The sequence below is a fragment of the Tamandua tetradactyla genome, chromosome 16 (assembly GCF_023851605.1).
Source record: "Tamandua tetradactyla isolate mTamTet1 chromosome 16, mTamTet1.pri, whole genome shotgun sequence".
In the NCBI taxonomy this organism is placed as follows: domain Eukaryota; kingdom Metazoa; phylum Chordata; class Mammalia; order Pilosa; family Myrmecophagidae; genus Tamandua; species Tamandua tetradactyla.
Genome location: NC_135342.1, coordinates 61,376,710 through 61,403,823, shown reverse-complemented (window position 1 = coordinate 61,403,823; position 27,114 = coordinate 61,376,710). Strand labels below are relative to the sequence as shown.

The 27,114-nt window shown below is 57.9% G+C and overlaps 5 protein-coding genes across 10 annotated transcripts; 2 read left to right on the top strand and 3 right to left on the bottom strand.

The window, feature by feature from the left end:
* Nucleotides 1-924: 924 nt before the first annotated feature.
* C16H16orf86 (chromosome 16 C16orf86 homolog) lies at nucleotides 925-3,221 on the bottom strand. Of its 5 annotated transcripts, XM_077132757.1 has the most exons (5): nucleotides 2,868-3,216; nucleotides 2,426-2,592; nucleotides 1,817-2,034; nucleotides 1,536-1,739; nucleotides 1,133-1,457 (listed from the first exon to the last, which is right to left on the bottom strand). In XM_077132757.1, the coding sequence occupies exons 1-5, from the start codon at nucleotides 2,970-2,972 to the stop codon at nucleotides 1,303-1,305; spliced, it is 849 nt and encodes a 282-aa protein (XP_076988872.1). In that variant the 5' UTR covers nucleotides 2,973-3,216; the 3' UTR covers nucleotides 1,133-1,302. The 5 variants fall into 5 exon arrangements, with proteins under 5 accessions (XP_076988870.1, XP_076988871.1, XP_076988868.1 ...); XM_077132755.1 differs by having other exon boundaries at nucleotides 925-1,739; nucleotides 1,817-2,001; nucleotides 2,868-3,221; XM_077132756.1 differs by having other exon boundaries at nucleotides 925-1,712; nucleotides 1,817-2,001; nucleotides 2,868-3,221.
* Nucleotides 2,860-6,710, top strand: ENKD1 (enkurin domain containing 1). Its single transcript, XM_077132751.1, has 8 exons — nucleotides 2,860-3,260; nucleotides 3,509-3,608; nucleotides 3,738-3,932; nucleotides 4,481-4,653; nucleotides 5,612-5,737; nucleotides 5,842-6,005; nucleotides 6,106-6,242; nucleotides 6,333-6,710. Exons 2-8 carry the CDS (start codon nucleotides 3,524-3,526, stop codon nucleotides 6,491-6,493), a joined length of 1,041 nt encoding a protein of 346 aa, XP_076988866.1. The 5' UTR covers nucleotides 2,860-3,260; nucleotides 3,509-3,523; the 3' UTR covers nucleotides 6,494-6,710.
* On the bottom strand, nucleotides 5,722-8,733 carry PARD6A (par-6 family cell polarity regulator alpha). Its single transcript, XM_077132752.1, has 3 exons — nucleotides 8,605-8,733; nucleotides 7,998-8,220; nucleotides 5,722-7,751 (listed from the first exon to the last, which is right to left on the bottom strand). Exons 1-3 carry the CDS (start codon nucleotides 8,665-8,667, stop codon nucleotides 7,000-7,002), a joined length of 1,038 nt encoding a protein of 345 aa, XP_076988867.1. The 5' UTR covers nucleotides 8,668-8,733; the 3' UTR covers nucleotides 5,722-6,999.
* A 581-nt stretch (nucleotides 8,734-9,314) lies between these two features.
* ACD (ACD shelterin complex subunit and telomerase recruitment factor) lies at nucleotides 9,315-12,086 on the top strand. Of its 2 annotated transcripts, XM_077132750.1 has the most exons (12): nucleotides 9,315-9,540; nucleotides 9,618-9,754; nucleotides 9,905-9,998; nucleotides 10,082-10,158; nucleotides 10,293-10,337; nucleotides 10,441-10,475; nucleotides 10,632-10,783; nucleotides 10,862-10,943; nucleotides 11,037-11,123; nucleotides 11,278-11,636; nucleotides 11,771-11,862; nucleotides 11,943-12,086. In XM_077132750.1, exons 1-12 carry the CDS (start codon nucleotides 9,442-9,444, stop codon nucleotides 12,067-12,069), a joined length of 1,386 nt encoding a protein of 461 aa, XP_076988865.1. In that variant the 5' UTR covers nucleotides 9,315-9,441; the 3' UTR covers nucleotides 12,070-12,086. The 2 variants fall into 2 exon arrangements, with proteins under 2 accessions (XP_076988865.1, XP_076988864.1); XM_077132749.1 differs by lacking the exon at nucleotides 11,037-11,123 and having other exon boundaries at nucleotides 9,319-9,540.
* A 5-nt stretch (nucleotides 12,087-12,091) lies between these two features.
* Nucleotides 12,092-24,263, bottom strand: CARMIL2 (capping protein regulator and myosin 1 linker 2). The gene is made up of 40 exons (XM_077132747.1): nucleotides 24,256-24,263; nucleotides 23,846-24,006; nucleotides 23,504-23,595; nucleotides 23,350-23,400; nucleotides 23,055-23,117; nucleotides 22,828-22,952; nucleotides 22,592-22,686; nucleotides 22,324-22,394; nucleotides 22,142-22,215; nucleotides 21,912-21,987; nucleotides 21,746-21,834; nucleotides 21,528-21,622; nucleotides 21,367-21,453; nucleotides 21,154-21,266; nucleotides 20,977-21,054; nucleotides 20,780-20,856; nucleotides 20,587-20,691; nucleotides 20,329-20,398; nucleotides 20,096-20,177; nucleotides 19,901-19,997; nucleotides 19,761-19,818; nucleotides 19,469-19,641; nucleotides 19,114-19,276; nucleotides 18,932-19,033; nucleotides 17,758-17,886; nucleotides 17,564-17,677; nucleotides 17,260-17,420; nucleotides 17,097-17,184; nucleotides 16,780-16,911; nucleotides 16,584-16,650; nucleotides 15,891-16,126; nucleotides 14,922-15,022; nucleotides 14,475-14,838; nucleotides 14,267-14,389; nucleotides 13,494-13,530; nucleotides 13,270-13,341; nucleotides 12,954-13,169; nucleotides 12,730-12,810; nucleotides 12,345-12,422; nucleotides 12,092-12,251 (listed from the first exon to the last, which is right to left on the bottom strand). Exons 2-40 carry the CDS (start codon nucleotides 23,883-23,885, stop codon nucleotides 12,139-12,141), a joined length of 4,188 nt encoding a protein of 1,395 aa, XP_076988862.1. The 5' UTR covers nucleotides 23,886-24,006; nucleotides 24,256-24,263; the 3' UTR covers nucleotides 12,092-12,138.
* Between the last annotated feature and the right edge of the window lie 2,851 nt (nucleotides 24,264-27,114).

Below are 27,114 nucleotides of genomic sequence, written 5' to 3'. Positions count from 1 at the left end.
GGAGTTCCCTGCATCTAAGGTGTCTGGGGGATACACCAGAAGACCAGGAGGCAGCAGAATGTGAGGGTTCCCAAAATGATCATAATGGCCAGCTCTTTCCAGAGGCTCCAGAAGGCTGGAAGCAGCATTCATTGATGGTTTGGCTGCAGGATTCCTGGAAAGACATTCACATCCACCACCACCCCCTCTTAGTTTCTTGGGCTGCCATAAAAAGTACCACAAACTGGGTGGCTTAAAACAATAGGAATTTATTATCTCATAGTTCCAAAATAAAGTGTAAGCAGGGCCATGCTCCCTCTGAAACCTGTAGACAAGAATCCTTCCTTGCCTTTTCTAGCTTCTGGTGGTTGCTGGCAATCCTTGGTGTTCCTTGGCTTGTAGCTGCATCACTACAGTCTCTGCCTCTGTCTCCACATGGCCATCTTCTGTGTTCTCTCTCTTCTTATAAGGACACCAGTCATAGTGGGTTAGAGGTCTGCCCTACTCCAGTATGACCTTAGCCTGATGTAATTCTATCTGCACTGTTTCCAAATAAGGTCATGTTCATGGGACCAGGACTTGAACAAGTCTCTTGGGGAGACATAATTCACCTCATAAGTCCCTCCCTACCAGGAAAAAGGCACCAACGCCTCTGGCACCAGGGACCACTCCTTGGGCAAGGTCTGGTCCAGCTCTAGTCTTGCAATGTGTGGAAAGTGTTCTAAAGCCAGCTACCGGAGGGGCAGGCAAATGAACTCTGCGACCTCACAGGGGGTGGGAGGAGATCACAAGTGCTGGTCCCCTTAAGGTCAGAACAAATGCAGGCCCCCTCCCTGGAAAACGGGGTAAGGCCAAGCACCTGCTTGCCTTACTGACCCTTACCTTTCTCTGCCCCAAGTTCTCCTTATTTCCCTCCCTCTCTGCAGCCTCCCTCTGCAGCTTCCCTGACCAGCAGATTCATCTGAGGAACTTTTAAATATATGGAACCCAAGCCCCACCCTGCAGATTCTGATTTCAGTTAAGTCTGCATAGCACCCGGAAATCTGTATTTGTTAAGTTCCCAAGTGATCCAGGTGACCAGTAAGGCTTCAGAGCATACACTGGGGAATCCTCTCACCCTTCTTCCCAGCCTCTTTCCCTCTTCAGTTGTCTTATTTGGGGAATCACAAAGTCTGAGAAAACGAAAAATTTTTATTGTCAGCGAACCCAAGGTCCAGCAAGTGTGGTCAGGAGCCGAATTCCCCTCCCCCGATTCTTCCTGAGGGCCTAGGCCCACAGGCTGCTGCTCTTGGGGGAGTGGCAGCCACCAGTGGGGTGGGATAGTCACTTGTACTGAGGAGATAGTGGGGGCACAAGTGGAGCAGCACAAACACTCAGCATCTTGTCGATGTCCACCTGGGTCGATTTATCCACCTCAGCCTTCAGCTGGCTGCAGGACTTCAAGCTGGGTACACACCCAGACTCCTCTCCAGCCTCCTCTGCCAGGAGAGCCAGGGCATGGGTGGGGGCCACTAATGTACTGGGGCAGGGCAAAGCAAGGCCTGAGCTGAGCTCACCTGCCACGGGCAGCAAGGCCTGCAGTTGCTCCACTCCTGCCTCTTCAGGGACTATGGCCAACTCTGAGTCAGGCTCCACCTCAGCCTCCGTCTCCCTGTCCCCCTCCCCTCCCTGGTTCAGCTCAGGATTGTAATAATTGATGTACTGGTACAGGGGCCGCAGACGCTGGGCTTTTCCTGCAAGGACCCGGGGCAGGGAAGAGGCTGGAGCGCCAAGGTGTGCCATGTCAGGCAACCTAGTAAGCAGGGGTAAAAGGGGAGGCCCAGAGGCTGCCACTCACGCTCCAGCCTCAAGGTCTCTGAAGGTGCAGACACTGTGCTGGCTGCAGCTGGGTGTGCTGGAGCCCCCAGACTCTTGCGCTTCTTGACTTTTTTATGCTGTTTGGCAGATGGTGAGAGTTCGCTCTGGCTGCCCTCTGGCTCCTCCCTCTGCAGCAGTGGTCCAGGTGGCATCTCAGCTTCACCTCTAGGATGGGCATTGTGACTAGGTCCTGGAAGGCTGGGGTACCAGAGCCAGGGACAGGAGGCCTGAGGTGGCATCTCCACCCGCTGGCTCCCATGCCCAGGATCTAGGGATTGCCCTCCTTACCCACTACCCAGGATCAGATAACTCTCCTTTCCTGGTCAGTGAGGCCCCAGGCTGGACCAGGGCTCAGAGCTCATGTGAACTCAGTCCCCTCCAAGGCCTTGAGGCTCCTCCTCTTTTGGTGCTTCCTACACCAGGGCTCTTGAGGGACAGAAGGAGTGGGGGTGATGATGGTGGTGGTGGCAAGAGGACAAGTTTCAGGGGGACAAGGGGACTCTGCAGGAATGCAGGCTTTAGGAATCCTAGTGGAGTGTCAGTCCCATCCCCCAGCCCTGAAGCCCCTTCTCTCTCAAAGCCCCCTCACTTGACTGGCTTCCTCTTGGGACTCTGACCAGGCCTCACAAGAGAGGCCATAGGCCTGTGGCCTTTCTCCTCCAGGGTGTCCTCTGGCTTCAACCTCTCCTCTGACTTGAGTCGCTTTTCCTGGAGCTCTGGCTCTGAGGCTGATTGCACTGGACACTTGTCTTCACCCTAGGGCCAAAAAGCCTCATTGACTGGTACCAGACACTGGTCTCCTGTCACTGTACACTAGATGTGGCACATAGGTAATTGGTCACTCGACTAGACAAAGGATACAGGAATCAGACTTTAGATATCAGACACTCTATAAAAGGCACCGATGTGCCCCTTTCCACCAGTGTAGCGGGTCTTGGAAGTTACAGGGCCTGGATCCCCAAAAGTTTGACCCTCTATGCCCCAGGGGGCCTTGGCCTAAGTATTTGAAGTCTACAAGGACCGATGGTCACCTCAGAGCTCTTAGCACGGTGACCCGGCGCCTGGGTGAGTGGTGCGGGCCCCACGGCAGTTCCCTCCTGGGTCCCCAGCCGCCTCTCCGCCCCTGCTGAGGCCATGACTGCGTGGGGTCAGCACATCCTCGATGGCGGCTTACGGGGACGGACCCTATTGGTCGGTTTGGCGGACCCCGCGCTGACCCGAGAGAAGGGCCTGGAGGCGAGTGCCGCACTGGAAAAGGCGACTGGCAGCCGTTCTACGCCTACCTTCAACTGGAACTGCAACTACAAGCCCCAGAAGGCTTTGCGCCAGGAGCACTCACCCTTAACCTAAGGGACGGAAACCACTGTTGCTAGGCAACAGCAACTTCCCTGGTCGCCGCGACAGCGGGCTACAGAACTGCTCTGGTGAGACCCCGGCTTGGGTGTTGTGGGGGAGGGGCCGCGAACAGGGCAGGAAAGTGGGCTCCGATCGGATGTCGCGGAGGTGGCGAGCGTGGGCCAGGACTGAGGAGCGGGGCGCGGGACGAGAAGGGGGCCGGGAATGGGGTGCACAGCTGGGGTCAGCGTCCGGGTCGGTGGACGAGGCGGGGGACTAGAGAGGGGATCCAGGGGCCGGGAATACGCAGCCGGGAGGCCTCGGTGCACCTTTGCAGGGCAACGGCGGCGGCATGTGCGAGGGCCTGTCCCGCATTTCGGGGCCCATCCCCCCGGATCCTACGCTCTGCCCAGATTACTACCGTCGGCCCGCCTCTGGTGAGTCGGGAGCCTGGCCGCGGCAGGTTGGGCCCGGGGCCGGCGCCTGCGCCTGCGCCTGCGCCTGCGCCAGCTCCGAGACTGAGCCCGGCGCTCCTTCCCTCCCGGGCCCTTCCCTCTTCCCCGCAGCCCAAGGGCGCCTGGAGGGAAATACACTGAAGCTGGACCTGCTGACTTCGGATCCCGACCTGGATGCCGCCCTTCTCCGCGGCCCCTGTATCGGTCCCGGAGCTCGAAAGATACAGGAGCCTGGCAGGCGTGGTGCGGGGGACGTGTTGCTGCAACTCGGGGGCATCTCTCTGGGCTCAGGGGCCCCTTTCAAGAGTAGGTCCCGGGAAGGGGGAAGAAGGGACAGCCAGACGAGTCGAATCGGAGGTCTAAAGCGGAATGAAAAGCGCCCACTCTTTCCCCGACCTAGGACAGGCTTCTGCCCCTCTTGAGTCAGTTTCCCCAACCATAAAAGCAAGAAAACAATCCACTACCTCTTCGCAGGAAAGGACTGAAGGAGGTAGTCCCGGGGAAGCCCTAGCTCAGCTTCAAGCATTCATGCATTAATGCAGTGCTGTTTTTTGAGTGCCTACTGTGGGCCAGAATTTACAGGTGCTAGAAAAACAGGTGAAGGCAAGCAGGATCCATCATGATCAAGGTGGGAGACGAAACAAAGAGATAAGTATGTACAAGATGATTGATGGTATTACACAAAAACGTAAAACGTAGTCAAGGATGGAAGAGTATTACTGTGTAAAGACAGGAACTTAGGTGGAAAGGTCAGGTAGTTCTTTCTGTGGGAGGGGTGGGCCTGTGTGTGAATGGGAGAAAGCTGGATTGCATGGGGGGTATGTAGGGCAGGGCCTACAGCATCTCTTCCCCAGGGAAGGACACCAAAGACCATGAGAAGGAGAACCTGAGGCGGATCAGGGAGATCCAGAGGCGCTTCCGCGAGCAGGAACGCAGCCGCGAGCAAGGCCAGCCCAGGCCCCTGAAAGCTCTGTGGCACTCACCCAAGTACGACAAGGTGGAGTCCCGGGTCAAGGCCCAGCTACAGGTACCTGCCTGGGGAGTGAGAAATAATATCAAGCTTGCCCATCAGCATACAATTATATCCTGATCTGGGTTATGGGGAGGGAAGAAATCACAGGGAACTTAAGTGACAGAGGACTGAGAGATAACTGGCCCTGCTACGGGGTAGTACTGAGGACCTTCTCAGAAGTGGTAATGGCTGGACTGATCCTAAGGGACAAGGAGAAATTAGGCAAGAGGAGAATGGAAGAGAACATTTCATAGAGGGAAAACCTCCTAGGTAGACATCCTGAGGCCAAAAGTCGAGTGGACAATGAGGTTGCTGGGTGCAATTAATACTGAGGGAAGAAGAGCACAAGGTAGGCTAAGAAGTCAGCAGGACCGACATCGTAAAGGGCTACATATGTCACCTTCAACCTTTATTTCTGAGGGTAGCAGGAAGGGTAGGGGTGTGGTGGTAGGATTCTGTCTTTCCTTGAACAGGGACTTCAGAAGGAAGAGCAGTGTTGAGAGAAAAGAAAACAAGGTCACATGTGGATGTGCCAAAGCTGAAGTGTTTGTGGGACTGCTGGGGGACCCACAGGAAGCAGGTGGCTATTCAATTCTGGATCTCGGAAGTGAGACCCAGGCACTCCAGAGGATCATATTGAGGACGATAAGACCAAGGAAGTGACCCTTGGGTTTGAGGGCATGGAGGTCAGCTGTCAGTGAATTTGAGTGGCCAGAGCCAGGAAGCTTGGCTAAGAAGGGGAGAGAAAGTAATAGCTAGAGCAGGATTGAGACAAAGAGGGGTGGCTTGTTGTTTTCTTAAAAATATGAGAGACTCACACAGGTTTAAACATTGAAGAGAAGTGTTTCTGTAAGAGGGATGCCAATAGGGACTGGGATAGAGTTCCTGAGAAGCAAGAAAGATGGGCATGGTCTTATGGCTTGAGATCTTGATATCAGTCTGACTGATCCCCCTTTTGTGCCCTGCCCTCCAGGAGCCTGGCCCTGCCTCTGGGATACAGTCAGCCCATTTCCTGCGGGCACACTCCCGCTGTGGCCCTGGGCTCCCACCACCCCGTGTCCCCACTTTTCCCCTAACCCCAGCAGGTCCCAATGCCAAGGTGAGAAGACGCATGGGGGCTGGGAACATGTTGGGCAGAGGTTTGGGGGCGCTCTAGGCACAACACAGTGTGCCTGCCCCCTCCATGTTTGCCATGTCCTGCAGGGGCCAGGCCCAGGTGTGGACTTCATTAGCCACAATGCACGCACTGCCAAGAGGGCTCCCCGGCGGCATTCCCGCTCACTCCAGGTCCTGGCACAGGTACTGGAGCAGCAACGGCAAGCCCAGGAGCACTACAACACCACACAGAAGGGCCAAGTGCCCCATTAGTATGTCCCATGGCCTCATGCCCAGGGTGAGGGGCATCTTTGGAGGGCAGGAGTCAACCTCTGCCCTGGAGTCATCAACCCTGAACCTGAATATCCACAGCTTGTTGGAGCGAAAGGATCTGTGGCGGCGGGAGGCTGAGGCCCGCCAGCATAACCAACTAGACCCTGCCATGCCCCCTGGTCACACACGCATGCCTGAGAACCAACGGCTAGAGACACTGAGCTCTCTGCTCGAGAGTGAGTATTTTGGCAAGGGGAGCTGGATGGGAAGCCCATGGGGGGCCATGCAGCCCTGCCCAACACCCACTGTGCTTGGGTCTCCTGTAGGCCAGAGCCAGCTGCTGCGTGAGCTCGTGCTGCTGCCTGTTGGGGCAGACTCGCTGAGGGCTCAGGGCCACCGTGCTGAGCTGGATCGGAAGCTGATGCAGGTTGAGGAGGCCATCAAGATCTTTTCCCGCCCAAAGGTCTTTGTGAAGATGGATGCCTGAGCCCCTTTGTTAGGGGTAGGGACAGGGGGTCCACACTTAGGATTCCCACATTGCCACAGAAAGGGTAGGGCTGAGTTCCATTGTATAGTAGAGGTCTGAAGTCAGGGGCAGTGGGGTGGCAATACTCTCAGAGCACTCCTAGCCACTGGTGGCTGCAGAAGGGCTAGGCTGGCCTCTTCACTCCTTTGTCAAAATTAAAATTTTTATACATAGCTGAGTTTGCTTCCATAAGAGCTTTTCTTGCCCTGCAAATGCCAAGCCTGGTGGGTCTCCTGCCATTCAATTGCAGGAAGGTCTCCCTGCTGCCCTCATCACTCCTCACTCATGTCCAGGGCAGAAGTCTTGCTTAAGGGATCAGGGAGGAGGCTGGGGCTGGTACACAGAAGGACCATAAGTACATTTGTAGAAAACCTTTAATGTCCCCCGAGACTGAGAGGGCCTTGTAGGCAAGCTAAAAATCCCTACCAGGTAAGTCCCTGCTATGCCCTAGGCTAATACCCTGCCCATCAAAGGCTGAAGCCACTACCATCTCCTCGAATGCTACTCCTCCAACCAGAGCTGGTCTGCTCCTGATCATCCAGGGAGGGCAGAGAGCTGCGGGTACCAGGAAGCAGGCGGCCAGGGCGCAGATCCCAGCATGAAGGCCCCTGGGACAGCCCATTGGAAATAGAAGGTCGGCGGCTCTCAATGACCAAGTCATTGCTATCATCATCACTCTCGGGCTCAGCAGGTCCAAGCCGGGCAGAAGGAGGCCCTGTCAGACGCCCAGACACTCCCCGTACCACGTTATTGTGCTGGTTAGCAGGCTTGACAGTGACGATGAGGTTGTGGCTGTTGGCAACCATCATGTCTGTCACCTGGTCCAAGGTCTTCCCAGCCACCTCAATGCCATTGACCTCGAGGATCTCATCACTGACCGCCAGCAGCCCCGTACTCTCAGCCAGGCCCCCACGTACCAGGCGTGAGATGAAGATGCCTGGAACCCGCTCCAGGCCCTGGGGAGCCACACGTACACTCATTCCATCTCGGATGTAGAAGCCCAGAGGGCGGTCTGATCCATGCTTATGCAGTCGTACTCGTCGGTGGGTCTCAGGCAGTAGGTCTACATCTATGACAGAGGAAACTTGGCGGAAATCTTGAGGCAGGCTGATTAGCAGGGGTGGCCGGGTACGCAGAGGTGCCACTGGTCGCAGCAGGAGCCCTTTCCTGCGCCGTTGCAGAGAGTTGGAGGCAAAGGCCAGGCCACTGGAGTCAGCTTCTGTGCAGAAGAGGAGGGTGCTGAGACCAGAGATTATGTTCTCCCACTTGTGCCCTCCAGGGATCCCAGGGCCCTTTTCCACCAGACCTAAGCCTAGGGAAGGGGCACTGTAGCTCTTCCTACCACTTGGAGGTCAAGCCAAGGGCAGGCACTGCAGAAGGTGAGGCCTGAGCGTCCCACACGGGAGAAGATCTGCCCTGTCACCGTAACACACAGAGGCTGCCCCCCATTCCCCATCCCCCTCACCCCGTTTCTGCACCAGCAGGCGCAGAGGTGGGGGTCCGCTGGCCAGAGCCCGGTGCAGGCTGTCGTCGCTTGTGAGGGGCAGCAGGTCACCGTGAGCATCCGTATAGCCGAGCAGCACGTCCAGGCCCGGGATCTGGTGCACCGCTCGCAGCAACCGCGAGAACTCCTGGAAGTCGCTGACCGAAGCACGGGGAAGCGCGAAGCGTCGGAACTCCGCATCAAACTGGAGGCCGGGAGTGGGGAGAGGGGAGGGGTCAGGCCGGAGTCTGCACCCCTTTCTCATCACGGGTCCAAGGCTGGTGGGGTGGGAATGGGGAAAGATAAGGCAGCCGCAACAGCTGCAGCCTTGTGCTCAAACCTCAGTTCCAGTTTAAGGGACGCTGTCCAAGGTTTTCTCCCCGCCCTCCAAGTACCCAGAGAAGGACTATGGAGACCGGCCGTGGAATTAGAAAGGATGGATTGAAGAAGGAGAGCAGAAAAGCCAGAGATTGGGGCGTGGGGGGTGGAGAAGAGAAAGAGATGGGGGAACCAAGGAGCAGGGAAGAGAAGATGCGGGAATTGGAAGCATCTAGGGCCGAGGCCAGAGCCAGGGCCGGGGAGCCCTTACTTTGCTTTTCACCTCGACGATGCTGTCGGGACTGCGCGCTGGGGTCTTCTGAGGCCTGGCCATGGCGGGGCCGCGCGGGCCGGGCGGGCCGGGGATGGTGCCCCAGGCGGCCCGCTGAGGCGCAGGTGCACTGCCCGGCTGGCCGGCCCGCGCCGCCCCGCCCCTGGCAATAGCGCTCGCCCCGCCCTCCCATCCGGACCATGACGTCACGGGGGCAGCGACGGCGAGTGGAACGCGGAGTCCACATTTCCTAGGAAACAGAGATGTGGTTTGGGAAGAGTCCTCCTCTACTCTTACGTCATTACGTTACGGTCCCGGCGTTCCCGGAATCTGCCACTGCAAGGGAAAGGTGAGGGAAGTGAGTTCTCTCATTGTGTCTTGGTCTTACAAGACTGCGCATTTTGTAGATGCGGAAACTGAATCCTAATAAATATTGGCTGAACGCCTCAGGGTCACGTACGTCCAAGTAGCTTCGAACCTATTCGCTCGTGCAGTCCTCGGCCACGGCGTTTGGCCTCGGATCCTTCTCTGAGCCCAACCCTTGACTCCTTCCTGCCCGGGGCCACCAGAGCCCTGACGAGCGGCCCTAACGCCGGCCCACTCCTCGAAGAGAGGCCCGGGTGAAAGGAAGCAGGCTAGCATCCAGTCACTCCTGTAGGAACCGACACAGGCTCCAGAGCAGGAGACGCTCACGCACACAGGCAAGCACGCGCAAGGGCGGCGCCTCGGCGGTTGGTGCCTCTCAAGCACACCCGCTTCCTCCCTCGACCGGAAGCGGGGCTGTGGCGCGGGAAGGAATCCTCGGTTGGAGGTGTTTGGCTAGCTGCGGCCTCGAGTATGGCCGGCTCAGGGAGCCTGGTCCTGCGGCCCTGGATTCGAGAGCTGGTACTGGGGTCAGAGTCACCGGCAGGTCCACAAGTGGGGCAACTGCTCGAGGTGAGCCGCCGGTCTAGGGCCGGGAGACCGGAGCGAGAGCTCAAAGCGGTGGGATTGACGCGGTTCGCCGCTGTCAGGTACTGCAGGAGGCCGAGACCTCTGGCCCATCCCGCGCTCCTGACGCGTTTGACGTCGGGGCCGCGCTGCTAGTGTCGGATGGAATCCACAGTGTCCGATGCCTACTGACGCAGGAGGCCCTGAACACCTTGGACTGGTGAGAGAGGCGCCTCGGGGCCCGGAGAGTTCGGATTTAGCCAGAGGTTGGAAGGTGGGAGAGCAGAGTCCGAAGTGGGTGGGCCCTGGAGGAGAGGGAGCCGGGTTTGCATTGAGGCGGACTAGGCAGTGAGGGTCGCACTCACTACAGGGAGGAGAAGGAGTTTGGTTTCCGCGGGACAGAAGGCCGACTGCTGCTGCTGCAGGACTGTGGGGTGCGCGTCCAAGTCCCCGAGGGAGGCGCGGTGAGTGGTGAGGCTGACTTGGTTGGGTAAGTGGGCCTAGGTCTTCGTGACAATTCCTGAGACTCGCGCCTGAACTCCTCCAGCCCGCAGAGTTCTACATTCAGGTGGACCGTTTCAGCTTGCTGCCCACGGAGAAGCCCCGGATACGGGTAGCTGGTTGGTAAGTGATGATTTCACATCCTGCCCAGCTGCTCTACCTCCTCAGGCCTGGGTGGTATTGGCATGGGCCTTATGGTGGGAGGGATTTGAGCCCCAAGTAATGTTGACTGTTTATCACCTTCCTCTTTCCCCCAGCAACGAAGACCCAGATGTGCAGAAAAAGCTTTATGATTGCCTTGAGTGAGTCTGGGGTTGGGTTCTGGGGCTAAGTGTAGGCTAGTCAGGGGTAGCAAATCTGGGTATACTTGCCCAATCTTGAATCTTGTCCATTCTGTTCCTGTAGGGAGCACCTCTCAGAGTCTACCTCCCCCAGCGAAGGTACTGGTAGGGATTGGCCAGTGACCATGATTCCTGGTGGAGGGACCTCTCCATTCACCACCCCCTTCTTTCTCACCTCAGTAAGCCCTCTTCCCTGTCCACACTGTCCTTCCTTCTCGATGAGCCTTGGGCCATCTCCTGGTCCCCTACCCCCAGGTCTGTCACTATCCCAGCTTCTGGATGAGGTGCAGGAGGACAAGGAGCATCGGGGGGCACTAGTGCGCCTGGTTGAGAGCTGCCTAATGCTAACAGGCCCTTGCACAGCAGCCCCCCTCACCCGCTGGGCCACCTCACGCTGCAGTGCCACGGTCAGTTTGGGGCTTCCTTTGGAACAAAACAAGGCAAGGAGTTGGGCACGAAGCAGACTGAGGGTTCATATCCCACAGGAAGAAGCTGTGTATACCATCCCCAGCCTTTGGCTACACATTTCTGAGGATGACCAGCAAATCTTGAACTCTCTGGGCCCAGGTCAGTGGGCATAGGGTATGGGGGCTGGAGAAGTCAGGGGAAGCACCTGGGGCCCAGGTTCACAGTGCTGATGAGTCTCCCCTGAACCCCTAGCCCCTGAACTATCCCCACCAGACCCAGTTCTGCAGGATCTGTCTCTAACCCTGGTCTCCTCCTCTTCTTCCTCGCCAAGTTCTTCAGGTGAGGTGGTACTTAGTCCACAAGCATTCATTACTGTTTCTCAGGTTCTTGGGATGCTGTGAAAGGGTACACAGCCTGGTAGGGGATGAACATAGCTCCTGCTGGTCTGAACTGGGAGGTCTATAACCACAGTGAAACCCCCTTTCCTCCCCAGGAACCCCTGCCGTCTCCAGCCACATGGAGTCAGAAGAAAGTGGTGTCAGCATCAGCCTTCTGTCTGTTCCAGGTCCATTGCAACAGGGCACTTCCCAGTCCCTACCAGCCATCTGTTCAGCCCCTGGGCCCCCATCCCCCAGCTCCCCACACCCCAGCCAAGCACCCAGCTCTCCATTGCTGAGCCACACTCCCAGTCTTTTGTCCTTTGGCCATGTCCCCAGTCCACATCAGGCCCACAAGAACAGGGCCCAGAAACCTTGCCTGGAGTTCAAGGAGGTAGGGTTGCAGCCCCAGAACCAGCAACCTCCTCCAAGGACCAGAACTACCAGGGGAGCCTTGGAGCCCAGCCCTATCTGGGTGAGCATGCCCCCCTACAACTGGAGGGTAGAATGGGGTGGGCCTTGGGAAGAGCTGAGAGGTGGGTCTGGGATACCCTTGGTTGGGGGTAGGGGTCCTTACTCGCCCTTCCTCAAATAATATACACCTTTCAGGACCCCCCAAAGAGGCATCGTGATGGTTCTGCCTTCCAATATGCGTATGAGCCACCTTGCACCTCTCTCTGCTCCCAGGTCCAAGCTGTCAGGTGAGCACCTAGGGCTCCTCTGACTCCTCTGATTACCAGCCCCAGACAACACTGACCTGCAGCCATGGTTTTCTCCCCAGGCTCCCTCCCCAGCTCGTGGCTTGGGCCTTGCACATTCTGATGGAGCCACAGCCAGAGTCTGAGCTACCAGTTGTGATGGGGCACAGGGGCACATACACACATAAGTCTGTGTCTATGGATGCATAAACCATACTCATACTCTGCTTTGTTTGAGTTTTTTAATAAAATAATCTCATGCGGCAGGAGGGGAGAGAGTCAGAGGTTGGGGCCGCCGCCTCTTTGGTCTGTGGCTGGGGAGGGTGGGCTCCACTCAGAACTGGAGGACTCTCTGGGCTGTGGGAATAGAGGCTCAGCTTCAGGGCCAGATCCTGTAAGGGGAGAGGGGGAAAGAGGTAGGGTCAGGACTGGGCTGACCAGAGCTGCCACCACCACCCACATAACTGACCCCACTGCCCTCTTACCTAAACTTGGGGACGGGGGTGCCTCGAGTTTCGGCCTGCGCTTGAGAACAGGGGAGCGCTGTAGCCGCAGGGGCCGTTCTGAGGGGCACAAAGCAGCTTGCTGATAGCTTGCTGTGTACTCCGGACCATCACTACCCCTTCACCTCCAGTGTGTGTGTGTGTGTGCACATTGGCCTGTAGGAGCCTCCCCCATGCCCTGTGTCCTCCCACCCCAGGCGAGGTTGCTCTACAGGAGGTGGAGCCAGGCCTAGTAGGAAGGGCTTGCTGTAAGACCCTTGCACCAGGCCTTCTGGCTCTGATTTCTCAACCCCTCACACCATCATGCCATCCACCCTTCCCCATCTCCATTCTGTGCTCAAGCATATATGAAAGTGTCTCCCCTCACCAGCAGGGGCTTGGAGCTGGTCCTCATGCACAGACACTGCTCGTCGACCAACCAAGAGGGGCCGTGGCCTCAGCTGGCCATCTGGGGGAGGCCGGGATATCAGGATATGGTCCTAGCCCTTGCCTCCCACCTTCAAGGTCCCCAGAAAAGCTGAGTTCCCATCCAAGATTCTTCCAGTCCCCAGCTCAGGCTTGAGGGTGTGTGTGTGAGGGGTGCATGCCTACCTTCATGGCCCAAGCAAGGGTCCTCTGGCAGACCTAGGCTATCCCGAGAAGGGCTGGCTCTTCGGAGGCTTGGGCTGGGACAAGGGGATGGGGGACCTGGGCCATCTTGTTGGTCCCAACCATGGCCTCTGAGCTCTGCATTCAGCTGCTGCCCCAGAACCTTCCAGGTGGTAGGTTCAGGCCCCTGGCCCCCTGGGCCAGGTCTACATGAGGGGTCTGCGGAGAGAAGAATGTCAGCCAAGACCCAGGCCAGGCTCACATGACCTGCTCCTGCCTCTGCTTGCACTTCCCCCAACACACAGTCACCCTCACTCACCAGCAGACACAGAGTGGGTACGGGACTTGATGGAGATGGGGGTGGCGTCTGTAGAGCTGTCCATAATGTCACCTGAAAAGTGAAGCTGGGGGCTCAAGCACCAAACCTTAGGGGTAGGGGAAGTAAAACCTGGCCTCTCCTCCCCCAGGAGAACAAATGCTTTGGGGATTATCTTTAGGTATACTTTTCTCCCAAATTATCCCCTACCCCAGGTTTCCACTCACCATCTGAGCCGGCCTTCTTGATCTCTCCGTCTTTGCTCTGTAGGAAACAGGGCACTCAAGCTCTAGCCCTGCTCTGCCCTGCCCCACCCTGTCATCACCCTAATGTTGTCCTGTTCATTATTGTTCTTGTAACGTTCTTGTAACCCAGCCACAGAATGCCCAGTCCTCTCTGAGCTGGGATGATGGCCAGTTAACACACAGAAACATACAAAGCATGCACATGCTCTTTCACAGGCACACACAAAACATGTGATCTCTTAACTCCGTGTTAGACTTTCCACACCTTAATGTTTCTAAATTCAAGCTGAGTCTCACTTCATATGTGTTGTTTTCCTGAAAAGCTATTATTAAATGGTAGTACATCTAGGATTTGAGGAAACAGAGCTGTGGTTTAGGAGTGGCATTAGCAGGAGGGCTTCAGAAGGGCGTCAGGGAAGGTCCACAGGGAAACGCTGGAATGGATGAGAGGGGCAAACAGACAGAGGAATTCCAGACCAAGGAACACATACTAAGTGTCCAAATGTGGAAGGCATTGAGGAGACCAGGGCTGAAGCCCCATAGGGTGACAAAGTCATACTTATTAGATCTGCAAAGAAAGAGCTCGGTCTGAGGAGATGTCAGTGGCCTTGGGGAGAGGCTACTAGGGGAGAAAGGTTGGGTCTGATGACTTTGGGAGGGGTGGACTGACAAGTAGATCTGTCTGTCAGTTGAGTCTCCCTCCATGTCACAGCCATGTCACATGCCCCCTCACTTCACATGTTCCCCCAACTCACTTGTTTTCTCTTGCTGTCGGCACCCCCGCTGCCTCGGCTCACACCAATCCTCTGCAACATCACTTGTACCCGCTGCTCAAAGGAGGGGGCCAGCTCTGTGTCTCCCCGCTCCAGGGGCCGTCTCTGTGGATAGAGGTGCCTGAACTGACTAAGGTGCCTACTGCCATCAGATGGAGAAAAGCACTTATCCCTTATCACCAAGCCTCACCTTATCAGGCCTAGCACCCAATGCTGCCTCCTCTTCCTCAGCAGATAGCAGGATCATTGAGTAGGCTTTGCTTTCCCGTGTGTAGCGTGGCCGGCTCCTGCGTGCAGGGTCAGGGCTGCTGGCACCCCCCTCAGCCCCACCAGGCTCCTCACCATGGCCAGGGCGGGCTGGTGGACGTAACAGGTCCCCAAAAGTAGTTTTTCGTGTGCGGGAAGCTGTCCCAGGGCTGGTCTCTAGATCAGGCCGTGGCCCCCGTGCTGAACGAGGTTTCTTAAAGGCAAAGAGGGTGCCCAGCTTCTTTCGCAGTGTTCGGGGAACAGGGGTGGAACCCCCCTCACTGGCTGGGTCCTCCTCTGGGGCCCAGCTGTGGAAATAATCAACAAGTGAGTGGGAAGGCCCAAGAGGTCTTCCACCCCTTCCCACCCCCTGCAAATGCCCCTCACTCACAGGCGATCCTGCTGGATCAGCCTTTTGGAGAAGAATTCCTCCACGCCCTCGTCCACGCGGGCACTAAGCCCATTCCCTTCCTGCGGCAGGGCTGGGGGCACCTGGGGGATACCACAGGATTAGGGTCAATGTCATGTGCAACCGTGGCTCCTCCCTCCTTCCCCTGTCCAGCACTCTGGCCCGGGCAACTCTAGGACCTGGAAGCTTCCAGGAGGGCTGCTACATAGGCCCTTCCACTCCCCAGCTAGTGGGCAGAGATGCTAGGTTTCACACACCCCTCACCCATGGCTGTCTGGAGCACATACACCCAGCTCACACCATTCTTATCCCACGCAACCCGAACCACCTGGTCACCAGCAAGCTGGCACCCACGCACTCCCCAGGTCACACGTTCCCATTTGCTACCCCCTCTGCTCCAAACAATCCCCTGCAGTGCCCTCCACCCCGACCCCACCCGGCCTCCTGCTGCCTCAATGTGCCTGCTGCTGCGTCAAATCCTGGGGGGGGGGGTGGGGGGGGACGCTGAAGCCTGCTGCTCTTAACCCTCTCATCCAGCGCCCCTGCAGCTACCCAGGCCCCACACACATCTACCAACACATACAGGCTGAACGTGCAACAGACGCAAGATTGTCCCCCCACCCCTGTCCCTGCCTGGCAGCCTCCTGGGCCCAGCATTTTTCAGTAACTCTGGGGGAGGGAGGGTAAGACGGACAGCCTCTTGACATCCACTGATGCAGCTGGCCAACCCAAGGCGCACTTCCAGCGAAACCTGCACACCAATGGCCCTGCGTGGGCATGGCCTGGGGAAGGGGGTGGCCAGGAAGCAGCCAGGAGGTGGAGGCCACCTCACGGCTGGGTGCTCATGGACCCCCACAACCCACCTCCCTGGCCGCCATCATTCGTGAGGAGCGAATGCGCCACTCACGACCACCAGTTCCATGAGCTGCGAAGTGGGGGGAGGGCGCTCACCTGGGGGCCCCCCGGCGGCGGACGGTGGTGGTGCTGGCGGCGCGGCCGTGGCCGGGCCCTGGTCGGATGGCGCAGGGGCTGTCCCGAGGGTGGCAAGTCCATGCGAGGCAACGGACCGGCCGGGGGTCCGGGGGCAGCGGGGCTCGGGGAGCCGCGCGCAGATGGCCCGGCCTGCGGCTCCGCATCTTCCCCAGGAGCTGCCAGCTCGGGCTCAGGCTTCAGCTCTTCGGCAGCACCTGAGGGGAGAGCACCAGATGTACACCGGGCGCGGAGCCTGAGAGCTGAGCCGGGGAGGTGGTGGCGGCGGCGCTGGGGCGGCGGGGGACCCGCCCAGGGAGCGGGGAGGGGCCCAGCAGCGCCGCCCGCCCCCCACCCGCCCCTCCCCCGCAGCCGCTGTCCGTGGTGCTGAGCGCGGCCCCGAGAGCGCGCCGCTCCTCACCGCCGTCAAGCATGCGCGGCCTGGAGGGAGGGGGAAGCAGGGCGGAGGCGGTGTCCAGGTTCTGTTTTGCTCAGGTCTTGCTCTGTGCTGACCACAGCAGACCTGACTTTGCAGGTTGCACGGGCCCCTGTTTCGGCCCAGTCAAGCATTAGGGCATGCAAGGGACAAGGCTGAAGGAGTGTGCCCAGTTTCAAGGCCTAGTGAAGCTTCTATCCAACCCAAGTAGCCCCCCTTCTTTCTAGGACCTGACTTACTGTGAGTGGAGGGCACCGGACAAAGACAGTGGCTGGGCTCAGGCCATTTCCACAGAGGACTGTTATCCTGTTGGGAAGGGCACGGTATCAGCCTGGGGGGTGCACAACCCCAGAAGAGTTGCCTCTCCACCTTCCAAACTCCAGAGCAAGATGGGAAAATCTGGCATTCTAGGTCCAGAGTTCAGGGATCACTTACCCCCTCCTTCTCCTCTTCGGGGAAGAAAGGACCCTCCAATTCCCCAGATTCAGGAGGGCTGGGTTCATCTCTGTCCAGTGCTGGTAAGGCAGATATCATTGTCCCTGTGGCCTGCTGAGCTAGACTCTCCACCTGCAATATCAGGCACCCCAAAGATGGGCAGGTAGGGCCTCAGCCAAAGCCCTAACTGTGCTGTGGAACCCCTGATGTACCCCTGGGCTACATGACTCCAGAAGGCACTACAGGTCCCCTCCAGGGTGAGTAGCCAGCTCACTGTGTGTGTGCACACATGTGCAATGTATACAGCTCCCCCTCACCAGCCGATCCCGGGCGGCATTCAGACCCGCCAGAGCTTGAGCCACAATGCTCTCCATCAAGGTCCCTGTGACTGACAGACGCATGTCCCTGAGAGCAGGAGAGGACAGGGGTTACTGTGCTGGCCCTGCCCAGCCCTGCCTGGCCCAGCATCATCCTGCTTACCTGAGCCTAGTGAAGGCATCTTGTAACAGCTGCTCTGAGAGCAGCTCTGGGAGGCCCCTTGAGCCCACCAGGACCCCCTCCAGCTGCTCTCTCCAGCCTGGTCCCTGAGGCATCCATGGGCAGAGGCTCTTTGTTGTGTCCAGTGTGGTCTGAGTGAAGTCCTGGGCAAAGTTCAGAGCGTGGGGAAGGTAGGTATGGCTAAGATCCTGGCTGCCTGGCTTGAAGCTCCCACCTTTATAAAACATTGACTTTGGGGACATCACAGTGAAGCCTATAGGATGGAAGTCAGGCCTGCATATCTCACCTGGATATCCTGGCGACAGACTTCGCCCACCTGTCCCAAGAGGCCCTCCAGCTTCTGCTGAAGCTGCCAGTGATAACTCGGGGAGCTCCCAGCCTCATACAGAATGGGGAGAATCTGGGGTCAAGGAGGAAAAAGAGTTGCAAGTTGATACCTGGTCAAAAGGGGAAGGGTCCTCATGGGGGCAGGGAGCTCACGCTGAGAGAGAAGTTGGCACTGCGGATGGCATCCTCAGCCTGGCGCACAGCGGCTTCACCATGGGGCCCAGCCCCACAGCCCAGTAGCTCCATATGCTCCTGCACCGACTGACACAATTCATTCACTTCCTAGGGAGGGGGGATGTTGGTGGGCATCAAGGATCAGTCCCAGCCTAATCCCCTCCCATCTCCCAGACTACCTCCCTTCTGGGGTCTCAGACAGAGTGGGTGAGGTCCTGAGACAGCATCATCATGCCAGCCACTTAAGAACACTGTCTGCTCCAGGAGGGAGATCATGGTTTCCTACTTTGGTTCATTTTAGAGACTTCATATATTAAATCTGTGGGGATGGTGAAGTGTTAAGAATAGGAAGGAAAGGAGCTGTTAGTCATCTCTGTGTTTTAGAAGCTCAGTCTGTCCACCAACTATGTAGACATACAGTGGAAGAGAGGTCAGAGGGCAGAAGTGGGAGTGAGGAACCCAGGGGAAGTGGAAATGACTAAGACGGGGAGGAGTGATGGGTTTGAGATCACGGAGGAAACTGGATGAAGGAGGCCTGTGAGAGAGCCAGTGTAGTCAAGAGAGTTATGGAAGCACATGGTGAGTGACACTGGGCTCCCGGGTAGAGGGTAGGGTTTGAGGAGGATGCTGAGTTCGCGTAGAGAGGCGTAGAGCATGAGACCCCTACAGGCTGCCTGGACTGAGAAATCCGGGCACTGGGGCTTAGGAGAGAAGTGAGATTTGGGAATCAAGAAGTGGAAGCAGCTCATAAAGACAGTAGTGGAGCGAGGTGAGGCCAGAGAAGGAGCCACTGGGTTTGACCACACAGAGGTCAGTGGAGAGGGAAATGGAGTCATGTGAAAAGGAAGTTAGAGAAAGGGCTACAATCAAAGGGGAAAATTGAGGGAGGATTTTTAAAAAACTCCTGTCTTTAACGGAATAGACTGTTTACATGTTTAATGTAAGACACTGAAGGTTGTTATTTGGGGAGCTATTTGGAGAGTGGTTGGCCAGTCTCTGAACTAAGGAGAGGACTTGTCTGGATCAGCAGGACTCAGGCACTCTGGCCCCAGGAAAGTCAGACGCTCAGACTCATGGAGACTCCTACGTGCAACGGTTTTTCCCACCCCTTTCCCTGTTGTGAGTACTCAAGATTAGGGAAGAGGACACCAACCTGCTCAGAGGGATCCGATAACAGACCCAGAGGTTGGAGATGTGAGGCACGGTCCGGAGAGGGGCGGTCTGCACGATTATTCCTTAAGAGACAGGCTTGGATCTGGGGACACGGGATATTGAGGAGTGGCTCCGGCTGGGTCCACCGCTCTGAGACGAAGAGGGGAGGAGAATAACCCCCACCTGGTGCACTGCACGTGCAGTCAGCTCCGGGCGGCTGCGCTGTGCCAGGGCTACGTCGCTCAGTGGCAGAGGCATGGACTTAAGGCTGCGATTCTGCTCCAGAGCCTGCGCCACGTCCAGCAGGCCCAGCGCCGATGTGTGGTTCCGGTCCCAGACCACGGACCTGGGCCGGGACGAGCTTCATAAGGCCCCACCCAACTCGCTAGCCAGTCATTTCGTCTCGCCCGCCAGCTGGCTCCATTTGTTCAGCCGCATTCTGCCCTGCACATCAGCCCGCCTATCGGCTTCACCCATTTGCTACGCCCTCTATGCCACGCCCCTCTCCCCATTGGCCCCACCCTCTGACCCCGCCCACCGGAGCCTAGTGTTGACCCGCAGCGCCTTGGCCAGCATCTTGGCTCCCGCGTCCCCCATGGCGTTGCCGCTAATATCCAGCGCAGTAAGGTTAGGATTGGTGCCCAGGGCCCGGAGCAGGACGCCGGCACCCAGCTTCAGACGCGACTCCGCCACTGATAGAGACTGCAAGGGCTGGGGTTAAGAGAAAGCCGTCGATGGTTGGAGTCAGGTCAGTGGGTCTCAGGGAGCGGAAGTCAGAGGGGTCACAGGGGTCCATTGCCTGAGGACCCCGCAAGTTCCCGTCAACTCACACAGTCGTCGTCCTGCATGAGCTGGACAATTCGGTGCAGGACGTCTTCCAGGGTCTCCCTGTGGGCAGGGGCCGCGGTTGGGGGAAGGTCGGGACTGTGAGGTGCTGTCTGGGAGACCCGACAGTGGGGTGGGGACTCACTTGCATCTAACGTTGAAGTTCCTCCCAAGCGCCACATGTCGCAGGGACCGGCTCCTCCCGACGGCCAGCACCAGGGTCACCATGTCGGAGCCGAAGCCTAGGGGTGGCTCGGGTCACGGACTAGGCGAGGCCGCGCGGGTTGGGTGGGGTGGGGAACCCGAGAGCTGATGGGAGGACAGGTCCTGGCTGTCTCACCGTTATCCTCCAGATCCAGGGAGCTCACGGCTCCCGCGTCGCACACTAAATCTTGTATCACCTGGGCGCCGGCCGAGCGCAGCTGGAGGTGGAAGGTGGAGCGAGCTTAGGCCACTCAGGCCCCGGGTGAGGAGGCGCTGGCGGCCAGGGGCCCCGCGCTCCGGCCTCCAGGTTCCTCCGCCAGGCTGTGGGCCCACCGCGCGCGGGCTTCGCGGGGCCGGGCCGGCGCCCACCTCACAAGCGCTGAGGTCCAGGTGCAGGTCGTGGATCTGCGTGTTGAGCGCGAGGCCTTCCAGCAGGGCCCTGGGACGAGACGGGGGTGGGGGGGGGGGGGGGGCACAGATGGGAGGCCGGTCACAGACAGGAGGATGTGAACCGGGGCAGGGGAGCAGGTGGGGGGGCCCAAGGGCCCGAGCGAGCACTAAGAAAGCCGGGCGAATGGGGGAAGGGGGCGTCTGGTCTGGGTGGTGGCCACAAGCCGCGACACTGACCTGAGCGCGTCGGGCGGCAGCTTACAGCCCGCCAGACCCAGGTGCCGCAGCGTCCCCGCGCGGCTGAGGAAGAGCTGCAGCGCGGCCGGCGCCGCCCGGGACTTCCTAGGGTGCGGCAGCGGGAGAGGTGGGCCTCCGGGCGCGGGGGGGCGGCTCCCGGCAGTGTCCCCCGCCCGGCCAGGAAGCCCCTTACGTGCGGGAGAAGACGTTCCTGGAAGCGTCGAGGTGGGCGAGGCTGGCGCAGCAGCCGCGGGACAGGGCGGCAAAGAGCTGCGGGGGGAGGGTGTGGGCGCTGCACAGGCAGAGGACCAGCCCCGCCCGCCCACCACAGAGCCGCCAAGCCGACCCCCCACCCCCACCGATCATGACCCCCTCCGGCCACCCCCTCACAGTGTCCAAGGCGGTGTCAGTGCCTGCGAGATTCAGGAAGGTCAGAACATTAGGACGGTTCAGGAAACTATAAAGGCCCTGGTGAGAGTGAGGGCGTCAGGGGCTGCCTCATCCAGAACTTTCTTAACCCCCCATGCCTGCCCACCCCCATCTCCAGCCCTGAAGACAGTGACTCACCCCATTGTCCTCTGAGGCCCCTAGTGCCCCAGGGTTCCCTGAAAGATCCAGATGGGTCAGGGTGCAGTCGAAGGCTGAGTTGGTGGCCAGTGCCTGGCCCAGGGCCTTCATCCCTGGTGGGGTGGGAGTGGGTGGGGGTGGGAGGCTGGCTCAGCAATTAGGCAGGCCTCCCTCTCCCCTCCTCCTATCCTCCTCCATCCTTGGCCTGCCTACCTCGAGGGGTCAGCCCTGTCTGTGCCAGGCTCAGTCTCCTCAGGGCTCCTGGACACTGTTCTAGGTGTCTGCTGAGCGCAGCCACCCCTGGGGGAAAGGGGCCATGAAGGTCTCACCCTCGCCATCTGCCAGACCCCAAGGTCCCCCAGGCTCAGCCATACCTCGGTCATCCAACAGGTTCCCTGCCAGGCTGAGCTCCTGCAGCCCAGAGCTTGAGTGTCCTGACAGTGTCTGAGCCAGCCGCCGGACAAAGTCTCTGGGAACCAGACCCCAGGAGGTATGAGGCCCTGACCTTGTCTTCCCTATCCCTCCCCAGGCCATCAGTGTCCCAATCCCAAGGCCTCCGTCCCCCTCCCCAAATCCACCCTGTCTCCCTCACCCCCTCAGGCCACATGTCTCCAGCACCAGCTCCTCCAGGTAGGATGACTGACTCATCATGTGTAGAATCTGTTCCGAGACCTCAAGGCTCTGAGAGATGGAGAGGAGACTCAGCACCCTTGCTCCAGCACCCTTGCCCCATCCCACCCCTGCCTCTGCCCCCTTACCAGCTTCATGTCCACACAGGAGAGGCGCCGGAACCACAGGTTGTAGGACAGGGCAGCCACGCTCAAGGCCAGGTCCCTGGTGGGGAGGGAAAGGGACCGAGCTAAGACCCTCTGGCCCATTCCTAGGCCAGCAACCCCCCTGCTACTTCCACCCCTCCATGAAGAGGCTGAGGTCCAGGAAGGTGGGTCCTGCCTTCGTCCTCTCTGCCCATTCCTGCCAGGCCACTCACCGACTGCTGAGGTGGCTAAAGTCTCCCAGGCTGAAGTGGCGGCAGCCCTGACGATGGTAGATGGTGTCCACATCCTGGGCAGGAAGAAAGTGTCTAGAACTGTGGGGCCACAAGGGGGTGGGCTCAGCTCACCCCAGTGGGGGAGATGTCTCTAGAGCCCCCAGAGAGGGCTCTAGCCTCACCCACTGAATCTCCTCTCGGAACGGGAAGCCGTTATAGTCACAAAGAGCCTCATAGGTCTCCAAGAAGCCACCTGAGGGTCAGGGATATGACAGGGGGAAGGAGAGAAACATGACATGACAATAGAGATGGAGGAATATCAGACCTAGGCTGAGGGGTAGCTGTGACCTGAGGGGCTCAGTTTAGCTTGGGAGGTCCCCAATTCTAGGGGTCTGGAGCTGGGGGAGTGTATAGGCTAGAAAGTCTGAGTGGCGGTGACTTGGTCCTTACCACAGGGGCTGCCAGGCACGGTGGCCTCTGAAAGGCTGCTTCTCTCTTCCAGCCGAGCTAGCAGTGAGGGGGGCGTGGGCCTCCGGAATAGCTTCCTGGGGAGGACAGTGAAGGAGGAGGGACAAGGGTCTTCTAGCTCCTGGGATGCAAGGCCATGCACTTGGGCCCATCCACAGCAGCCTTCCTGCTGCTTCCTCCCCCGACCCTGCCAGCCCCTAGCAAATGCTGGCCCTCACCCAAGGGTCGAGTGAGGGAAGACCTTCTTGATGGCCACAGCAATATGCTGGGCCAGCTGTTCCAGGGTGGCCACACCAGGAAACTCCAGTACCAGCTCAGGCAGGGACTCCAGCTCAAAGGTGACCTGGGGAGGGAGGGCTGCTGGGCCTTGGCTCCATGTGGGGACAGGTGGGGGTGGAGGCCGAAGACCAGGCTGCAGGCCCAGCTGGGGTCCTAGATGCCTCACCTGAGGAGGTGTCTCCTGAAGAGCAATGGCCTGGACCTCCAGGAAGCTGAACGTGCAGTCCACCTATGGAGAGACTGGGTCAGCTGGGACCAAGCCCTGATGCCCACCCTCATGGGAGCCTGGTCCTTTGTGCAACCTGGAGCTCAGAGCCCAGGCCTGCCCAGACTCCAGTCCTGTCTGCTGCTGTTAGAAAGCCAGAGCCCAGAAAGACATGGCCGGCAACTCTGTGGCTACAGTCCTTAGTTAAAGTAACTGCTGGGGACAGTGAGGGTGGTGGCTAGGCTCTGGGACTCACCCTCAGGGGGAGGCAGGTGTGGAGCAGGTAGGCTCTCCATCGTAGCAGTGCCTGGGGGCAGACGAGAATCTGGTACCCTGGGCAGGGCAAGAGGCTTTATCTGCCTGGGCCCCTGTCCCAGCGCCCTCGCAGCCCCTGCCCCCTGGCGCCATACCAGGACATGCCCCCGCTCAGGGCCTCGCTCTGGCAGCCGGGCTTTCAGCAGCAGCTCCACCTCCTTGGGCCACAGGAACCTGGTGATCTCACCTGCGGAAGGGCAGCCTCCTGGGTGACTTTTGTCCTCCCACCGAGGCCAACAAGCTCACGGCCTGTAACAGGCTGAGGCTGGGGGTGCATGTGTGGGCCAGTCAGAAGGAGTGGAGTGGATCCCGGACTGCCAAGCCCTCCGGAGGAGCCGTGCTGCCAGAGTACCTCCCGGGCCCTTCCTGGTGAGCCCTCAGTGTGGGGGCCGTTGTGCCTCCTCTGAGCCAAGCAGGCAGGAAGAACCAGCGCTCACCTCGCAGCTCACAGGATATGCCGTCGGGGGTCTGGGCCATGGGGTCGGGCCAGGGTGACCTGGACGGCCCAGCGAGCTCTGGCGGGAAACGGTGGCGAGCGGACACACACACAGGAAGCCTGGGGCCCCGGCCCGGCCCGCACAGCAGCCACCTGCTCCTCCTGCAGCGGAAAGTACGTGCTGTTTCCTGCCAGGCCGCCCCCAGCCCGGCTCCACCCCGCCCCGGCGTGTGAGGGCAGAGAGGTATCGCCTCGGGTACTAGGTTGTGGGAACCGGACAGAGGAGAGTCCCAACGGACCGTCCGCCCCTTCGCATAGGAGCTTCCCCTCCAGGGCAGACATGGGGTGGGGAGTGAGGTGGCCAGGAGGTTAGCCCGCGTTGGGTGTCCCTTGAGGTTCCTAGTCCCCTACCTTTGCCCTGCACCGCAATCCCTGCCTCGAACACCAGGGGGCTCTGCTGGCCCGGGTGATTCCTGCGGCCTGGCTGGGTTGTTCCTCTGAATAGACTGACAGAAGGGCCATCTGGGCTCTACCAAAACCCCGGGGTTCTGCCCTATTGTCCTCAACCTGGGGTTAAGGGGGAAAACAAGCTTTGAAAGCGCAGACAAAATGCGAGTGGGCTCAGACACCCTTCTTTGAAGTAGAGGGTCCTCTATTTTCATGAGCTGGGCGTGTGCCCGGGCACAGCCTCGGATTAAGGCCTGAACCCCCAAGGGCCTCAGGAAGAGATGGAGTGACTAATGAGCCAAGGCCAGTACATGTGGGCCAAACACATGTCTACGTTCTCAACAAGCTGTAGGGTTGGGAGAATGGGGTCACCAGGAGAGGGAAGCTAGTGTTTCTGGGCCTGGGAGGGCTCAGAATGTCGTGGGGTGGGGGGGCTGCCAGCCAGTAGTATGGAGCCCTATAAAAGAGCAGGGATATAGATTCTGAAGGGTTCCCAAGAGGGGATTAAAATGTTTTTTTTTTTTCCATTCCAATCTAATTTATGAAATAGGGAGCGGCCTTCTATCCTGCCCATAGCACAGCCAGGTGAAGGTGAAATATCCCGGAGAGGCGAGGGATACTAGGCAGTGGTTCTTTAGTCCTTTCCCATCTCTAGATACCCTTCCCCTGCCTTGGGGCTCGGAGACAGTGGGAGCAACAAGAGCATCCTTCTGCCATCTACCATGCACAGCCTCCGCCCCTTTCCCCAAATTTTACCTCCCACTTGCTGAGGAGATTCAAAGGCTGTGACAAAGTGGAAAGTAGAAACTGAATAGTAGCAAGTTGGGGGGAGGCCTTCTCCATTCAGGCCATAGGCATATGGCAAAATAGCTCAAGTCTGACAGGTGAGAACTCAAGTGGAGAAGATGCTGTGGCAAGTTCACTCAAAGCAAGAGGAAGCCCTGATCTACTGCCTCCTTGTTTTAGAGGAATGAGTTTAGGATTGAGATCTGGGACTACTTCTAAAACCACAGAGTTCACAAACGGCTTTTAGGGTGAGAACTAAGTAGCTCTCACCCACTTAAAGTATGGCAAAGTGGTCAAGAATGCAGGTTCTGAAGGCAGACTGCATGAATTTAAGTCCTGGCCCTACCCGTTACCTGATGTTTCACACCGAACAAGTTGACATCTCTGGGCCAGCTGCAACGCTGGCTGGGATCAGTCCCTGTGTCAGAAGAATGCTCCAGCACCTGGGGCAGGCAGGAGGCTGCTGAGGGAGAAACCAGGATCAGCATGGAGTTTGGGGCAGGGCTGGTGGTCAGTATGGTAGTGACAAAATAAACATAACAATGGATAACATAGGATGTAGCTCTTAGAGGTAACAGTGACTCAGTGAAAAGGACAGAAGCCTTTAGCTTGTCCAAGCCCATCTCTGTTCCGGACACCATGACCCTCTGTGGGTGCTTAGGAAATGCTAAGAGGTCACCATGAGGTAAGAATGAGAAGTGCAGCCAGTACAGGATGGGGGTAGGCCTGCCTTCAGGGTGGGCCAGGCTGCATCTCCCAGTGCTCTCTGCAGATAGGCTTACAATACAGGACTTGCAAAAGCAAATGGAGTACTCAGGTGCTTGCTGAGCTGGGCAGCAATGGACGGAGTAATGCTGCTCAAGGTGTGGAAAGAAAATAGATTATTTTTCCACCCCAGCATCAACTATGGTCTAACACGGAGGAAGGGAGCTGCAGACAAGGTAGACATCAATTCCCCAGCAAAAACTTTCTTACAAGTGATAGTGGGTGAGAACTGGCTTCTGGTACTGAAGGTTTTAACTTTGAGTCAGGCAAGGTGCATCATGGACTATGCAATGGGGGATCCCTTTCGTCTTTTAACTCCATCATGTCACTTTTCTAGCCTCTCTCCCCACCAAAAACAAATCCATTTCTAAACTAGTAAACAATTTCAATGTATTTAATCTGAAATGAAAAACTGACATACTGAAGATTCAGATAAATGCCTCATTATTCTATAGAGATTTTCCATTACAAACCAAAAATTAGTATTTTAAATGTTGTGCCCATTGAAATTATTCTAGCAGGAAGTAGTTTGGTCTCTGTGGGGTGCTAGCCCATGACTTGGATGAAGACCTGGAGCTCTAACTGCCTGGGCTACTAACATTCAGTCCAAGGAGCTGACTTGTCTGGCTCAGAGTCCAGAGACTCCAAATTATATTTTCCTGGGAACCTCAACTGCATGGATAACCCAAGCCAGATGAAGGATATACGCATCTCCTTTTGTTATTAACTCTCACTGAAAATTGATAAATTCAAATTATGGTTTAAAAAACTCCACAATTACTGGTTGAAACTTTCACTTCAACCTGCCCAGAAATGACCAGTAGCAATGACTTTTCACTGATGCATAAACTTCCTAATGTGACTCCTTTTCTGTCCTGTCTTCCTATTATGCTTGCTAACAAGCAGCCTTACTACCTAGGAGTCTCTTCCTGCAGATTGGTGGTTGTGCATCTGTTTCCCCTTTCAAATGAACTTCTCTAGGGCAGACTAGGCCCAACTTTTCTCTGCTCCCCGTACCTACCTGGCAGAGCTCCAGGTCTTAATTCCAGTCTTCCTTGAGCTGTGAGCCTGAGGGCAGTCTCCTATCAACCTCTTCCATAAGGAGCTCTGTGGCCCAACTCCTGGCCTGAGTGGCTGTTAACTCTTAAGGCAGGCCATGGAGACCTGGCAGCTGTCTCCCCACTCACACACACCCTTGGGGAGCTGAACTTGCAGCAAGATACACTCAACATTCTGTCATTTGCCTCTTCCCATCTGCTAGAGAGGAACTGG

Coding starts and splice junctions, on each gene's coding strand:
- CARMIL2 (XM_077132747.1), bottom strand. CDS start 23,885: ATGGCCCAGACCCCCGACGGCATATCCTGTGAGCTGCGAG. Junction 20,399..20,586: donor CTGCCGCCCGACGCGCTCAG/GTCAGTGTCGCG, acceptor GTCTCGTCCCAG/GGCCCTGCTGGAAGGCCTCG. Junction 16,912..17,096: donor ATGCCGCCCGGGATCGGCTG/GTGAGGGGGAGC, acceptor CTGATATTGCAG/GTGGAGAGTCTAGCTCAGCA.
- ENKD1 (XM_077132751.1), top strand. CDS start 3,524: ATGTGCGAGGGCCTGTCCCGCATTTCGGGGCCCATCCCCCCGGATCCT. Junction 5,738..5,841: donor CAGCAGGTCCCAATGCCAAG/GTGAGAAGACGC, acceptor CATGTCCTGCAG/GGGCCAGGCCCAGGTGTGGA. Junction 6,243..6,332: donor ACTGAGCTCTCTGCTCGAGA/GTGAGTATTTTG, acceptor GGTCTCCTGTAG/GCCAGAGCCAGCTGCTGCGT.
- PARD6A (XM_077132752.1), bottom strand. CDS start 8,667: ATGGCCAGGCCTCAGAAGACCCCAGCGCGCAGTCCCGACAGCATCGTC. Junction 8,221..8,604: donor TCGTCGAGGTGAAAAGCAAA/GTAAGGGCTCCC, acceptor CCCGGCCTCCAG/TTTGATGCGGAGTTCCGACG. Junction 7,752..7,997: donor CCTGCTGGTGCAGAAACGGG/GTGAGGGGGATG, acceptor TCTTCTGCACAG/AAGCTGACTCCAGTGGCCTG.
- C16H16orf86 (XM_077132753.1), bottom strand. CDS start 2,972: ATGGCCTCAGCAGGGGCGGAGAGGCGGCTGGGGACCCAGGAGGGAACT. Junction 2,593..2,867: donor ACCGTGCTAAGAGCTCTGAG/GTGACCATCGGT, acceptor TTTTGGCCCTAG/GGTGAAGACAAGTGTCCAGT. Junction 1,740..1,816: donor AGAGACCTTGAGGCTGGAGC/GTGAGTGGCAGC, acceptor TTGGCGCTCCAG/CCTCTTCCCTGCCCCGGGTC.
- ACD (XM_077132750.1), top strand. CDS start 9,442: ATGGCCGGCTCAGGGAGCCTGGTCCTGCGGCCCTGGATTCGAGAGCTG. Junction 9,755..9,904: donor GCCCTGAACACCTTGGACTG/GTGAGAGAGGCG, acceptor CACTCACTACAG/GGAGGAGAAGGAGTTTGGTT. Junction 10,476..10,631: donor GTCTACCTCCCCCAGCGAAG/GTACTGGTAGGG, acceptor CCCTACCCCCAG/GTCTGTCACTATCCCAGCTT.